General features: G+C 41.0%; 1 protein-coding gene across 5 annotated transcripts in view; it reads left to right on the top strand.

The window, feature by feature from the left end:
• Positions 1 to 441: 441 nt before the first annotated feature.
• The window catches only part of MON2 (MON2 regulator of endosome-to-Golgi trafficking), a 70,662-nt gene continuing 54,850 nt past the window's right edge, over positions 442 to 16,253 (top strand). For all 5 annotated transcript variants that reach the window (XM_086480298.1, XM_086480327.1, XM_086480305.1 and 2 more), the window contains exons 1-2: positions 442 to 552; positions 15,826 to 15,889. In XM_086480298.1, coding sequence (XP_086336424.1) covers positions 442 to 552; positions 15,826 to 15,889 — 175 coding nt within the window. The remainder of the gene's footprint in view (positions 553 to 15,825; positions 15,890 to 16,253) is intronic.

The following is a 16,253-nucleotide window of genomic DNA, read 5'->3' as shown; positions in this document are numbered from 1 at the left end:
CCAGCTACCCTTCGCCAACGCCGCAGTCCGCCCCCTCCTCGCCGGCAGCTCGCCGGCCCGCCTCGGCCCGGGCCCCAGCGCTGCCTCCCACCCCTTGCTGTCGGCCCGGCGCGGTGTCAGCGACACCGCGGGGAAGGGGCAGCACCCGCCGCTCCGGCCTGAGCCCGGCCAGGGCTGGGGGCCGCCTCCCCGCGGGCCGCCGCTCTCCCCGCCCCCGGGCCGTGTGTGCGGAAGCGGCCTGACGCGCGGCGCTGGCGGCGCCCGGCATTGTGGGAGCGGTGGGGGCCGCCGCGGCGGCGGGGAGGGGAAGGGAAGGGGCCGAGGCCGCGGCTGACGGGTTCCGGTGTCGGGCGCAGACGTGTAGGCCGGGGCCGCGGAGGGAGAGGCGCTGCCCCTGCCCGCTCGGAACAGCGCCCGGCCCGGGGCCGGCCCGGCTGCGCCATGTCCGGGACCAGCAGCCCCGAAGCCGTGAAGAAGCTGCTGGAAAACATGCAGGGAGACCTGCGGGGCCTGAGCCTGGAGTGCCGGAAAAAATTTCCCCCCGTCAAGGAGGTGAGGGGCGGGCTGGGCTGGCTTGAGCTGAGCCGGGCGGCGGGCGCTGCTCCGGAGGGGCCTCCCTCGCCGCGGGGCCCGGCCGCAGCGGTGGCTGCCGGTGTGCCCGCGGCCCCGCGCCCTCAGCCCGGTGCCGCTCCCGGTGAGGTCCGTTCTCCGTGGCCGCGGGTTGCCGAGCGCTGTCTGTGCCGGGACGCGGCTTCACCTGTCGTGTTTGTCCGTGGAGGATTGTTTTTAATGCGTTGCCGAGGCAGGGGGCGTGGGCCGGGCTAGTGCACCTCAGGGAGCGGGGCTGGGGCGCTGGATCGTCTGTGAGCAGGGGCAACGCGGGGGCAGCCCCGCTTCACCCCCAGCGCCTTCCCGGGGGGAAAAGGACAAAGTTTGGCTTGGCCGTTTCGGCATCTCTTCACGAAACTCGCCTGAGGCGGGCTTGGTGCTGAGGGTTTGGGCCACCGGTGGGCGGGCACCCAGCGGGTGCCTGGCGGGCAGTGCTGCCGGCCGGTGGCCGGGGAGGGCAGCCCCGCCGGCGGGGCCGTGGGAGCGCCCGGGGGCTCGCAGTTCCCCTTTTAGGGCCGTGTTCTACCCGTGTGACGAACGCACACGCCTTCACGCACGTTATTTCTCGCTGTTGCACACCTGCATGTGCCGGCATTAACTGTGTGGATCGCTGGTGATCGCTAGCGTACCCCGTGATTTGGGGTTATGTGGCTTTCCAGTGGTATGGTTGCAACCGAGGAAGCTTGGGAAACACAGAAGTTTAGGTTATTTTTTAGTTTTTGTCTCTTTTTAAAAATTCCGGTAATAAACTCATGCCAGTAGGATTGTACATTTTATTTTTCAAACCTCAGTTTACTCTGTGGCTGGCTTGAGACGTCAGTAATGTTGATGAGAAGGATTACTTTTACTCGAGGGCAGTCAGAATTTTTCTTCCAATTTAAAGTATCCATTTTAACTGTGTGTTTCTCTGGTGGGTTTACACAGTCGGTTTAACTTTTTCCCTGTTGGTAGTTTGCCACTTGCCATTTGAAAAAATACTTTTTCTTTGCAATAGTGGGAGGAAAAATACTAATATATTAACAGATTAAGCTGCAGAACCAAAAGGGTACCTGGGAAAATACGGTGAAGACTGTTAGTTTGGAAGAAAGAAACTGTCTGTAATGTGACTTTAGTTCCCATTAAGTAATAATTTAATATTGTATGAAGTATTATACACTTCAGCAGATGAATTGAAGCTAATGATTGTGCTTGTTTTGAAAGGCATGAAGCAACACAGTGTAGCAGAGCATGTTCTGTACGATCGTAGGTTGCAGAGGAATGCTGGTGTGTTTGAGAAGTTGTGTGTGGTCACAAAAAAAAACAAGAGAAAGTTGTGATCCGTTCTGAGGAATGGTGTGTGGTCATATGTAAATAAGAAAAAGTTGTGGTCAGTTGAACAGGAATCTGTGTGTGTGTTTTGAGGGAGGTCGGGGTGCTGCCTCCACTTTCCCATCTGTATTACTGTGTGGCTCCAAGTTGTTTGGTGTCTGAACAAGTTTCCCTGTTGTGTTAATGTTTACTTTCTTCAAGATCTGCAAAGGAGATAGGCAATGTAATTCTTGTTAGCATTTTTAGTAACGCTTTATTATATTTGCTATGCTGAAGGTTAGAGTAGCTACTGCATGCACAGTTCGTGATACTTATTCAGCATGTTTATCACATGCTTGTGTAAGTACGACTTTTGTGTTGTTCCCTTTTACCTCTCGACAGCAGTTTGCGTAACTTCATTTAAAACACTTAAAGTTTTTCACAGTTGCCTGGAGTTTAGGTAGGTTTATGGAATAGTACTGGAAGGTGTTTATAAAGAGGTGGGACTCTTTATGCTATGAGTGTGGGCTGTTACAGAGAGGTCTGAGGTGAGAGCAGTCCCACAGTAGGATGTAAGATCCAGTCACAGGAAACGATCTCACTTCCTTACTTCTGGAAGCCATTTTTTGTGTTCTAGTTTTAAAGGAAAGGGGTGTCCTTTTCTGTCAAATCTCAACTGCTGAACAGGTATTTTGATTGCATGCATTTGGTCTGATCGTGATTAAATTTGGCTAGAGTGATCAGAGGAATGGCATGTTCTTCTTACTGGTTTGGAACAGCACCAGCTTTTTAAACCATATTTAAACATAGGCTTTTTACAACAGGTTCCTACTACTTATAATCTCACTTATTATCACAGTTAGTTTACCTAACTGTGATAAAGCTATTGAAAAACTCCTAGTCCAAAATTAATAGTTATGAACTGTATCATAGTTGTTAGATTTGATAGGTGCTTTATGAAGGTAAACTGCTTCTGATAATCTTTGCAATTTCTGACGTAATCTAAAGGTTTGCTCACAGCTAGTTGTTATCGTCAGCCATTTCTAAAATAATTTGTCTATTCTGCTTCATTTATTTTTATTTTAATATTGTTAAAATTCTGCAAAATTAATTTAGCTGATAGGTTTGCTGCTGATTAAAATAGTAGTGTAGTTCTCAATTCTACTTGTTGCTCAAATGATTAATTTGAGTGAATCCTTTTTTAACCAGTAGTGTAAGGAGTTAGTAGTATGATCAGAAGAAGAGCGTGTTTTTTTAAAATTAAATAGGGTTTTATAGTTTTTACTTCTTAAAGATCTTTCTAATGCATCTGTTATTGCAAACCAATACCGTATCTATTAGGTACAAAGAGACCAAAACTATGTTAAATGATTCTTTGAGCAGGCAGGTAGGTGACACAGCTGAAAAGCTTTATCCTTTTTTTTTTTTTTTTTTTTTTTTTTTTTTGTCCGGTGGTGGATGCAGCAGAAAAGGGGACAGCCAGCTGTGGGATCCAGACGTTATCCTCAGTTAGGAGATGGAAGTAAGGTCTTAAAACCTTACTGGAAAGGGAACTTGAGCTATTTGCTGTTTTAAGCGCTTTCATCTCATACTTCTGAGTCTGTAAAGTTTTCTTAGTAGATCACATTTATGTGGGAATCATGTAGGTGTAAATCCAGTGACTTACAATGGTGGATTCTGAGGTGTTTGATGACTTTTTGATAATCTGTTAAGAAACATTGAAGTTGCTGAGTTTCTCACGATGTTAAATTTATGACACAAATATATGGCAAACTTCCCCTTAGTTAGAGCTTTTAACTAAGAAATAACAGAATGTATTGTTGGCCCCAAAGCAATCCACACTTCATCTTTGCTCCATGTGACGAATAATACCCGAGTAGGATTTTCCTAGGTGGTGCCGCTTAATACATTGAGAATGGGAGCTGCAGAAAGGATCTGGGGGTTTGAAATTGTGTTGATGATGATATTTGGGGATTCATTCACGTGCTGGACTTACTTCTTCAAGGTACGGGGAATACCAGTTACTATTAGGCTTCAGACCCACATCTGTTTGTTGCTAGGTGGTTTTTCTGATTGATACTTCCTCAGATCAGCACTAACTACAGTAGTATACTAAACATGAAAGCTATATCTTATGACCAAGGAGTGATTTGGTCGTTATGTCTCTGATATGCCAAAACTGTTTATATTGGCAGACGTAGAAATAATGACATTGCTGAAAAATGTATTTGTATTTTCACAATGTATTTCTGTTTCCCAGTTAGAAAAATAGACACCAACCACGGCTGTGATAGAAGCTCTCAGGACAAGTGTAAATTAAACAGTATCTTTTGGAGCTTGAAAGTACAGAGGACGAAGCAGTCTTTGGTACAGGCATCGGTCGTGCTCACGTTATCTTAAGTAAACTGGCATTTCTCCTAGAAAACAATGCTACTTGGTCATTATTCTGTTGTTTTTAATATGGTGGGCTCTAAGCTTTGCTCTGTACTAGAGAGCATTGTGATGCTTCTAACTCTGGACTGATGTGGCGCACGCATAGAGCTTTATAAACTATTTTAACCTGCTTGCAACTGGAGTTTCAGTAGCCTGTGCTGGGTGTGCGGGAGGCTGGCAGTGCTCTCTTTAATGAACTGGAGTAAGAATTTTATCTTATCACAAAATTGAAAATAGTGTGCTAAATAGGTTGTCTGCTGTTTCTTATTACCGAGTGAGAATGTTGTTCTGTAAGTTGCATCGTATTTGGGTAGATAATTTCACCGCATAAGAAACCTTAGAATTATAAGGGGGAGGTACTTACAATTAGCAGAAATAATGGAGTTAAAAGGGAAAATAAGTTACCCAGAAAGTTCTTCTCAGCCTGAATTCCAGTCATATGTAACTCCTTGTTGTTTACACAGATCCAATCCAACAGTCTCAGCTTTCTAGTAGGCTTGTAGTCTCTACGTTGACTAGGTTTTTTCTTGACTTTTAAATAGCAATAAAAACAAAATAAGCTTAAAAAAAAAACACATGAAAAAAATTCAGTCTTATCCAGCTCCCTGCACAGTTACAGGTGTGCTTGTGCTGCTGGGAGAGGGCAGGGAGGGTTGGGGCGGGCAGGGACTGCATCCTCCTCTGGCAGGATCAGCTTGGTCTGGCTTAGACTCATTGTGGGACAGGGCATACCCTCTGCCTAGCAGTTGTGTAATGGATTTCAGGTGTCTGTATGTTTTAGGATGCTTGCTGCTGTGGTAATTTGGAATATTAGGGCTGGAAAAGAAATAACATTCAACTTCTCACAACCTGGAAGAGCAGCACAGTTTTAGCTTTGAGTACTTTGGTCAGTTGAAGTGCTCTCTTGAGACTCCTGAAAGGTAGCTTTTGATAGCCTCTCTGTACTGCTGGTTTTACAGATCTTTCTTTGAAACAGCAGCATTGCTTTTGTTTAGCTGTTTCTTGAGTTGTGCATGCCTTTGGCATACAGACATATTTTTGAAACTGTATTGTAAATTAATTTCCTGTATCTAGGAAAAATAATAGAACTCAGTTTTGCAATCTTATTTCCTCCTTTTCTAAGTAACTCTACTTGCAGGCAAGTAGCCGTACAAAATTCTTTGGGTAAGATTTAAAGAATCCAGATTTGAGTGAGTTCTGGATAAAGCAAACTTTAAATTATTTAATTACTATAGGAGTGGTGTGGGTTAGCTGAGCCAAGAGGGAGGATTTGCCCTTTCTGAGGGGCTATCTGTGGTGTTCTGTGAACACAGGTTTTATTCATACATTTCTTCCTTTGAAGTCCACTCCTGTCTGCACTTAGTGACATACATGATAGGTTTCATCCCCTGAGTTAAGTTGTTCTCGTTTTGCAATGATATGCTGATCCTGAATCTTAAGACTAATGCCAAAAAATTAGTTGAGAAGCTTGTCCTTTTAGGAACCTCTCTGATGTCACTGGGGAGCTGTATGAAACTAACGTATGTTTAAATTTTGCAATACGTCCTCATATTTAAAAAGATACAGATCAGTTAATTTAGTTTATAGTGTCAAAGTGATCATTAGGTTTCCCAACGCAACTAGAAGGAACAGTTTAAAAAATAATGTGTGAATATTAGCTGTTTGTTCTGTAACAGTACGGTATTTCCAAAAAATCTGTTGAATGTAGTGCAGTACACAAATCGGAGAAGGCTAAGAAAGAAAATGACCTGCTGAAATGCCTTGTCATTTGGGCATTGGAGTCACTTGATGTGTTACTGGCATTGAACGGTTTCCGAGAGCTCTGCATTCATGGTACTGTAGTGGCAAAAAGATGAGTTAAATGGACCTGGCAAAGAACAAACTTTTGTACATAGACAATTTTCTGTAGGAGTAACCAAGTTTTGGGGTTTCCTGCTTTAATTTTTGAATAAAATGGATTAAATAATTCTTAAAATATAGCCTACTGGGAGCTTAACCTACACTCAGCTTTCCAGGTTGGTTAATTTTCAGGTCTTTACAACATTAGTTTGGAAGGGTAAAAATACTGTAGAGTTTTTAGTTTACTTTAATAGGTATTCACTTAACTAATAATTTCAAAGTTCTTTTGAAGTAGACAAATTATGCTCTGTAAAATGCATATTGTCATAATTAGGCAGCTTGTACTCAAGCATGTGTTTTGTGCATGTGACTGGAGATTATTCTGTAGTATTCATTAGTTGCCAGCCTGTGGCTGAGCCCGTAACTTGAAACGGGTGGTCCCTCGTTTGTCCTAGAGATCCTTTTAGAATTCCTGATCTTTACCAGGTCCTGTGTCTGCTAGATTGATGTTTGGAATCCATTAATTTTTCAGTGTTTTTTTATTCAATATTGATCTGTGTACAGTAGTATTTTTTCAAAATTATGTTTTCAAGTGTACTGTTAGGCTTCTAGGGGACCGTCATCTATTCAAATGTGTTCTAAGCATCAAGATTTACTGTAAATCCTAAATTTCCTGTCAACATTTTAGGCTTTGATAAGCAATGCCTTGTGTTCAAAAATTATTCACATAATGCACATAGACCAAATTTCTCCATCATGTAATACCTTGCAATTTAATGAATGGGAAAATGACTAAAATTATCTGTATCTCAGTCTATCTGTAAACTTCTCAAGTGAGACTTCAGTATGGGATTAAGGTGCCTGACTTCGGGTGTCTAAGCTCCTTTCGTTGATTATGCAGGCTCGATTTGTTACGGAAATACGGTCAATAGAGCTGAGTAGCTATTCAGACGATCTTGTAGTGAAGGGATTGATTCACTCTGTCACCTACACATTAGGTATCTATCTTTGCCACTTGAGGTACATTAATGTTTCTTCCTTGGCTTCCAGCAGCTGGTCCAGAAGACTGTGGGTCTTCTGCTGTCTGCATGTAGTTGTCTTGGATACAGAGGCCTAAGCTCAGACCTCTGTTGTGAGCCCCTACTAGCAGGTCAGCTGAGTTAGCTTAAGGAGAGGCTTTAAGAATTAAGGAGCATTCAGCAGAGACTAAATCTCCATTGTAACGGGAGTCTAAATATTTAAATTTGTGCATCTTAATCTCTGTTTTAATCCCCATCTGCCTCCTATGGCTTCCTGAAGATTATATGGGAAACCTATAGCAGAAGTTAGAAATTCTTGGTGACTCCAGTGATCAAATAGCGCCTGAACTGTCGGCTGTTGTTTCTTTTCAGCAGGGGCCTGGCAAACAGGTGTTGTCTCTGACTGGGTGACTCTGAACGTAGCATTTGTGGCAAAGCCTCAGGAGTTCCTTGGTCCCATCTGTTCTGATCGACAAGCTGAAGGCAAAATTAGTTTGAATTTCAAGTGTGAATCTCTGAAAGCTCTGAAACAGAGTGTTGTGGTTGGTTGTTGTTTTTTTTTTTTCATGTAGAATGCTTGTTGTGACAGAGGTATGTAACGAAAATTCAAGTGCTTTATTTCAGTGATTTATAATCAGTTGTGTTGTACTTGACAGAAGGCTCACAAATCCATTAATGGAAGACACGGGCTCTCTCAAGATGTTCATACACTACATATATATAAAAATATAGTGTATGTGTATAATTTATATATAATATAATACGAAATACAGGATGCATCCTGATTCTACCTGACTGTGGAAGAGGGCAGCATAACTTATGAATTGCTATCTACATCAGTGCTGTTCGGCAATGAGTTGTTTCAATTGTTTCATGTTATTTAATGTGATTTGTTCTGTTGATTTATACGTGATGGTTTTTCCAGCTGAGATGTAATATTTTGGTTGTCAAATGAAAACTGTTGATACTAAATATTTGTATTTCATTATCTTTACCTCCACATTCATGTCGAGTGAGGTACCTCTAGAGGCAACAGCTCTGAAGCAATTTAGATAGCACTGGCACCTCTCCTGGCATTATTGATGATAAACCTTCAGGATTCTGAATTGGCTGCTGATACTGCAAACTGGCAATATCAGAAGATTAATGGACCAAAGGAGTTGTCAATCTTGTCAAGTGAAAGAGCACTTTTGATGTGAGGGCAATGAATATAGTGACCCTAAAGCTGGAAATGAACAAGGTTGTGTATTTTTTTAAAAAACAAACCCCCAAAACTACAATGTCATAAATCTTGAACTGATGGAGAAAGTGTATAATAGAATCAGTTAATGCTTTTATTTTGTCTCAAAGCATCGGAGCTTTGGTAATTGAGAATGGCACCATCCTTGAGTAGAGTCCAGTCTAGTAGGAATTAGTTTGGTATTTTCAATAGTTGTTGTGCATGTTGTTTGAATCAGAAATGTACACTATTTATTTCCTTCATCGAGTACAAGTAGATCATGATCTAGAATAAACCAGAGCAGTTTTGCTTCTGTCTCGAGTAAAATGTGAACAGCTGAAGAATCTACTTTGTGTATGAATAGAGACTGACTGTTTGCAATTTCTTGTCTTTATAAGCTAAACAAAGGTAATACAAAAAAACCCAGCAAATATATGAATAGCTTGATTTAAAAAAATAAAAAAGTTAATCAGGCTGCTCAACAATTCATGTAAATCACACATTCCAAACTTAAAAAAATGGAAAACTGTAGCTGGTTTTGTATTGAAGGTTTTGTGATAGCGGAAGTGGTTTACCAAAATACAATTTCTAATTTATAGGAAGGTTAGTACTGTTTTACTGTGATTGCTAAGATTCTGTGGAAGAAAAATTACAGTGAGAAACTTGTGTAGGGATTGCAGAATATGAAGTGATTTCAAAGGAGCTTTGTTGCTTTCAGTGTTCTCTGCTTTCTTTCTCTACTTGTACATATATTCAGGATGGAGAACACATCTGAGCAGCAATTGCAAACTCCTTTGTGTTGACTACAGCCTCCCTTTAGGAGGCTGTGGACATTAATAAGACCTCCCCGTAGTCTTGTCTTCTTCAGGCTGAACAAGGGCAGCTCGTACAGCATTTCCTTAGTTATTATCTTCCATCCCCCAGCTGTCTTGCTAGACCTCCAATGAACTTGCTCCATCACATCAATGTCTTTCTTGCACTGGGGAGGCTAAAACTGTTCATATTACTCCAGCAACAGTCCCACAGGAGACAAAAAGTGGGAAGGACTCCCTTCCCTCGACCTGCTGCCTATGTTCTTGCTAATACAGCCCAGCGTGCAGTTGGCCACTTTTATTGCAAGGGCTCACTGCTGGCTCTTCATTCCACTTGGTCATCCACCAGTCGTTTGCTGCAAAGCCAGCCCCCAGCCTTTGCTGGTGCATGGGGGGTTGCACTGGCCTTTGTCGAACTTCATGAGGTTCATGCCAGCCCATTTCTCAGCTTGTCTGGGTTCCTCTGAATATACCACCCCCATCCCATCTGTTGAACAGTACCCTGAATTTTATGTTTGTCTACAGACTCTGTGCCTTTATCCAGGCTGTTGATAAAGATGTTAAATGGTATTAGCTCCAGTATCTGTTTTTGAGGAGCACTACTAGTAGCTGGTTACCAGCTGGACTTCATAGCATTTGTAATGACCCTTTGAACCAATCTTCCACCCACTGTACTGTCCAATTGTCTGTATCTCGCCAATATGACTATAAGGATACAATTGTAGATGGCATGAAAGGCTTTGCTGTAGTCCAGGTATGAAGTATGCAGTGCTGTGCCCTTATCCACACAACCATCTTCTCATTGTAGAAAGCAGTCAGGCTTGTGAGGCTTATGCTAAATTAGTGTCAGCCATTCCTAATGATCTTCTTGTCCTGCGTATACCTAGAAATGGCTTCTAGGAGGATTTGTTCCATAACCTTCCCAAGGAGTGACATGGAGCTGACTGGCCTGTAGTGCCCTGAGAGCTCTTGCCTTCCCTTACGTGAGATGTGTGTGGTGCTTGCCTCTTCCCAGTCATCAAAAACCTTCCCTGGTCACTGTGACCGTGGTAGAGGGTGTCTTTTCAGTGACATCGTCCCTTGCGTGCTTGGGCTTGTGTGTGCCCAGTTGACTTAAGTACTTGGTTCAGGTACTCCCTGCCTGTATCTGTCTTTATGGTGGGTGGTTCTCCATTCCCAGAGACTCTGCTGGTAGTCTTCACTCCAAGCCAGTAAAATGTGAGCAAGCTGTAATTGAAATATATTAAATCATTCAATATAATAAATCTATGTGAGTGCACAGTGCTGTCGGATCAGAACTGGCATTTCACCAGGTTAAATCACAGGTAGAATGAGCGTATATAAAAGAAGGGTCTGAGTAGGGATTGTACTCCTGGGGAGGAAGATAAAAATACAGAAGGCAAGTACAGTGCTTTTTCACGCAAATGTGGTATTCTCGAATGCTTTCATGTGGTTGATTTACTGTAGAGCTTTTTGCAAGTGTGTCCTTTTCCAAATAATAGTTTAGCAGCACAGTAATGGTCCAGAATGTGCTTTTGCAAAGCAAGCCAGAATAACAATGAAGTGAAACTGTACTTTAGATAGGAGGATCTCTTATCTAAACTATTGGATGTAGGGTTAGTGTTCCAGTTGGAAAGGCAGATAATGATTAATAGGAAAAAATAGCTCTTTTTATTTCATGTAATAGATGTGGAACTGACAATACATGACACATATTACTCTCATCCAATCTTGGTAAAAGGCTGGCAAACAATGTAATGTAAATACCAACACCAACCATCATTCCTGAATGCTTTTCTTTTTAGAAGAGAGAAATCAAAAGCTTCTGTAGTAAAAGCTGCAAACCTTACAGCAATTTTGGTATCTCTGGAGACGGCAATTTGCTCTGAACATACAATCAAAACACAAATGGTCATTCAAAGCACTAGTAGTGGAAAATTTTTTTTTTATTAGCTATTGGTAACGATACTATCATGTTTACAAGTTCGTACAAGAATATATTTAACGTTAGATCAATCCTTAGTAGAAATTAGCATGTGCTTGGTTGTTACATTAAATATCTTTATGTATATATATATAAGTTTTGGTTAAAAAAAAATATGGTGCTGACTTCTGGTCCTAGTTGTGAGATACCAGCTTCTTTGAAGATCAGCAGTTGATCCTTTTTAAAACCTTTTTAGAAACCCTTTTTTGAAACTTAAAAAAAAAATTGCTGATGTGGCAGAGATGGTGGGTGGGTTTTTTACTTTCTGAAAAGGGTCACTGGTAAGAGAGAGATTTGAGATTAGAATTTTGTGTTATTTTTCCCTTATGAAAAGTTACCTGTGTTGTTATTTTTCAACGAAAGAAGGGTAGCTTTTTCACATGTACCCCAGAGTAAGCGCAAATCCGTAGGGATTATTGTGGAGCGGCTGATGTGCTATCGGATCGCATCCCAGCTGACCCCTCTGCTACCTTGCTTGCCCGTCCATATGCATAGCAATAGAGGTCCGTGATGTCTTTGCCTGTGAGAAGTAAACCACTAAATAATTATATGGTTACATGTTCAAGCATGCATCATGCCATTATTCCTCGTGGCCGTTCTTGGGCTGCCAGGTAATACAGCTACAGTGGTGTCTTTCAGTAAGGTCGACTGTCCGCAGCAGTTTGTTTTGAGAGCTTCCACCGTGTCCCTGGAAGACAGATTTGAGGAACCAGTGCCTTTCAGATGAACTTACCACTCTGCTGCTGATGTGGGTGCCTTGCCTTTACATCATCCTGAACAGTAGCTAGTAGGATTGCATACCCTAATTATCTTAATACCTTCATATGCTATTTATGAGTTACAGACTATAAATATGTATGCACAGGCTATAATGTGGAGAAATCTAGCTCTTGAATGTTGGAATGGATGTTGGAAAATGTTGATTCTGCTTGAGGATGGGTTAAGTCTTTGCTGAGTGCCTGAGCAGAAATAGCCTGCCTCTGTTACCTGATTGGTGCTTTTGGCCCTACACAAGTTGGAATTTCCAAAAATTTGGTAGATGTGCACGGAGCATGTAATGACAGCAGGGCTGAAGTTTTTCCCTGTTTGAACTGAGAAATCCACGAAGAGGGGAAGTCTTAAAAGTGGATTTGAAAGTCTATGAATTTCCACATCCTGGTCTCTCTTGTGTGGAGAGCCTCTGTCTGTAAGGTACCTTTAGGGTGAGGTTCTCAGAGAGCTGTGAATGTTGTTGTCAGGCTGTACCTTATGAGAGGAACTTGGAGGCCAGGAGGCAGATATTATGCACAGGCTTCCTTTCAGTCTACTTGAAACTGCAGTATGTGTGTCTTGGTTGGTTGTTTTTTTGGTTTTTTGGGTTTTTTTCTGTACATAAATTCTCCATTTGCCATACCGTAATTTCTGTGAAGAGTGGTTACCACATATCAGCAAATGCTTGGTAAGTTCCAAGGAAACAGAAAGATCATGGGGCAAGTGCTTGAGGCTGGAGGGTCCTGTTGAATTTTACTGTGAGATTATTGGCTGTTTTATTAAAACCAAACCAAAGTGCTGGAGGATATTGACTGGAATTTGTGCTATCACTGAGAGTTAATTTCTGTCCTCCATCAATATTTTCCCTCCCCAAACTGGCTGCTCTAGTTGTTTCAGCAGAAAAATGAAGCAAAACTCAATAATGGCAAGTGTGTGTTTGTGACATTTTATTTCAGTTCATTTCACAGTTATTAAAAAAGCAGAATAGGAAATCTATTTGACTTAAGGTTTCAGATTGAGCTTTGTTACATTACAGGAATTATGTGTATTTGCTTCTTTTTAAAATTAAAGAGATTAACTGACTTGCTCGTTAGACTGCTGTTAACTGTGATGCTAATGGAAACTGATAATGTTACTTTTAAAAGCAGCAACTGCTTTAAAAACATAGTGCCTTGTATTTGTGTGACAGTAAATTATTGTATTTGTACCCATAAATACACAGTATGATGCTGGCCATCTCCTTGATTAGTGTTTTGATAAGATCCTTTGCTAATGGGGCAGTGTCCTGGAGAGTGCTGTGCTAATTGACATAAATATGTAAACTTAAAATCTATTAATGTCTCTTTTAATTTGCCAAGTTAAACTGATGCAAGCAAAATACGCTTTTATATTGATGTATACAGAATAGCCAGATAACTCTTTATAGTCTCATTTTTTCTACTGGTTATTTGTGATCAGCTGAGGTAGGTCTTTGTAAATATTAGTGTGGTCTCTTCTACATATATTAGTGGAGTATTGGTTTGGGTTTTTTGTAGGATATGTGGAGTATAATTACTTTTTAACTATAAACATTTTGAGTTGGGATTCTAAATAGAAAATGTAGCGTAATGCAAATGATCACAGAACTTCTTATATCTCCTGGAGAAAAACTACCTGTTATATTCAGAGCAGTAGTAACAATTCTAATAGCTGTTGGTTTTGTTTTACCTTAGTTTTTTTTTAAAAATATATGCTATATTATATAAAGCTAGCATGGAAACAACTAACTGGGAGACATTAAGTTGGGCATAATTTTTGCTTCTTTGTGCAGAGCACAGCGTTTGGGAATGTCACACATGTGGGCAGGCTTAATATTTCTTTGAGTCGAAGTGAGTTTGTCACTCCTGGCAAGAAATAAATTGATTGCCAGTAGATGTGATAAGTTTAGTTTGAAGATAATTGAAGTTGGACTGTGGCAAATCCTTCATACTAATTAATAGGAACAATTTGTTGTGACAAGACCCTCCCTAATTAGCCGACAAATTATAATTGAAGAAGGAGGAGGATTGACTTAAGACACTTCAACACATTAAGTTAGCATATTGAAAATAAATGAGAACTGCATTTGGCACTCCTCATTTTAATTATGCAAAAGGTGTATTTGCATGTCACTTTGTGCTTGTTTGAACATCTTGTATGTTAGTTCAGGCACTGTTGGTATTAGTGTATTTATGTTTTTAAAGTAGAAACACTATGTTCAGCAAAGGTTAAATAATTCTCCAGAATTTCACAAATCTCTTCAATGACCTTAAGGTAGTGTTTAGTCTTTCTATGTTGTTTTGGGAAATTAAAAAAAAAAAAAAGTTGAAAATGTCAGTTCTGCATTTCTAATTTGGCTGTCTTCAGAGATATGTATATCAACTCTTAATTAAAATATTTGTTTATGAATTATGCAGTAATCTTAACCTGACTTTCTGGGAAATCTTGCTGGACTAGTGTTTTGATGGAGGGGAAATATTATTACTTGGTAGAACTTCAAGTACAGTTGCTTTCATGCTGCTGCTGCCACAGCTTGTCTGCTTCTCTATTCTGTTTTATACAGTGATGGCATGCTTCTTCAAATAGCAACATCAGAGGAAAAATGGAAATGTTTAGTGTGGGAAGTACACGGAAGTATGAAGCTGAAATAAAAGGGGAAATGAACTTTCAAATTGGCAGAACAGTATTTGCCAGCAATTTGTGTTTGAGAAAACCTGTTGCATTTCTTTCGATGCACAGTGTTTTAAGCATGATTTCTTTAATTGTTCCCAGTGGTTTATAGTGCATTAATGAAATTAAAAAATGGAAAGGTGCCATTTGCAATGTATTTTTGTGTTTTGTACACAAAACTTGTCAGAAATAATAGTTTTGAAATGCGGAGCCTCAAAGTTACGTTTTCAGGTTGGCTTGATTTCATTAGAGATCATGACTTTAGTGATTTGTTCTGGGAAGTGTTTGTGGACAACTGAAGGGAGAACTGCTGTTCCCTTGCAGCAATGTGTGGCCTCCTCGGTGGGCTGCTCAGCTCTGCAGCCCTTGGTTGTCGTCTGTGCGCACACATCCCCCAACCTCCACGTCTGCAGCCCTGGGTCCTGCTGAAGGGGTGCATGAGGGAGAGGGGGGTGCTGTTGGTCTGTCAGGTCAGGCTTATGGGGAAAGGGGAGGAGCTGTTGGTGTGGACAGTATGGCATGTCGGGAAGAACGGGGAGTGTTGTTAGGAAGGCTTCTTCATGGTACGGCCTTGGGATAATTTGCGTAGGGCACTCGGGAGACAAAATCTATGGGAAAATGGGTTTCATTCTGATACTTGATAGTGAAAGTGGTAGCTTTCAAATGAAAGATACTGCAACCCGACTGGAAGAACAGTAATAATATTAAAGTGTGGTGTACCACATCCAGTTTATTAACGGGATTTTGTTGCTTAAGTGTTCGGTATTAAGCATTGATGTAATTACTGCTGTTCTCAGTTTCTTCAGCATTTCAACCCGATGAATGTGACAGATTATATATCTTGGTAATTGTTTCACCTTTTGAAACTGTACAGAGACTATGTAACACTTTTTTTGTTTACTAGTGATATTTCTTTGCATTCGTGGGACTGGAAAGTAATACAATGAAAATCATGATTTCTAAAAGTGCTGAACTACAGAATATACCCCTTCCTGTGGAATTCTGGAAAGGAATTCCAGAAACTACAAAGATTTCACTTCTGCATTAGCTCTGCTTACTGAAAACACTATAAAAACATTTTTGCTCTGATACTATACATTTTTTTATTATCTTCAATATTCTTATTTCTTTCCAGATATTGACGTATGAAATAGCATCTAAACTACTTATTTTCTTCTCTTCCAGGCTGCTGAATCAGGAATAATAAAAGTGAAAACAATAGCTGCACGGAACAGTGATATTTTGGCAGGTAATTATTTGCAATGCAATGGGAAAAATAAACTTGGGTTACAGATGAAAATGTTAAAAAGATGTCTTGGATATGCCTCTTAGTGTGTGCTGTATCAGTGATGCTTTACTTTTGGGCACCTAGCAAAAAATCCAGTAGCACGAGAGTTTTTTACTACTCCCGTTTCATAGTAGTGTTATACTGATGCTGAGGAAGGTCTCCATTTTCAGTTGTGGCTCTGCAAAAGTAATCATCCCCTTAGAAAAATAGCGTGAAATACTTAGACTCCAAATTCTCAACGTTTTATGCGCTGCCTGCGTTCACCACAGTTGTTGTTGAGTGCTCTGTGTGGAGTTCTGCAGTATGATCCCCATCTGTGTGTTTA

Source organism: Leptosomus discolor, chromosome 1 (genome assembly GCF_034619465.1).
Source record: "Leptosomus discolor isolate bLepDis1 chromosome 1, bLepDis1.hap2, whole genome shotgun sequence".
NCBI lineage: Eukaryota > Metazoa > Chordata > Aves > Leptosomiformes > Leptosomidae > Leptosomus > Leptosomus discolor.
This window is presented reverse-complemented; position numbering and strand designations above follow the sequence as displayed.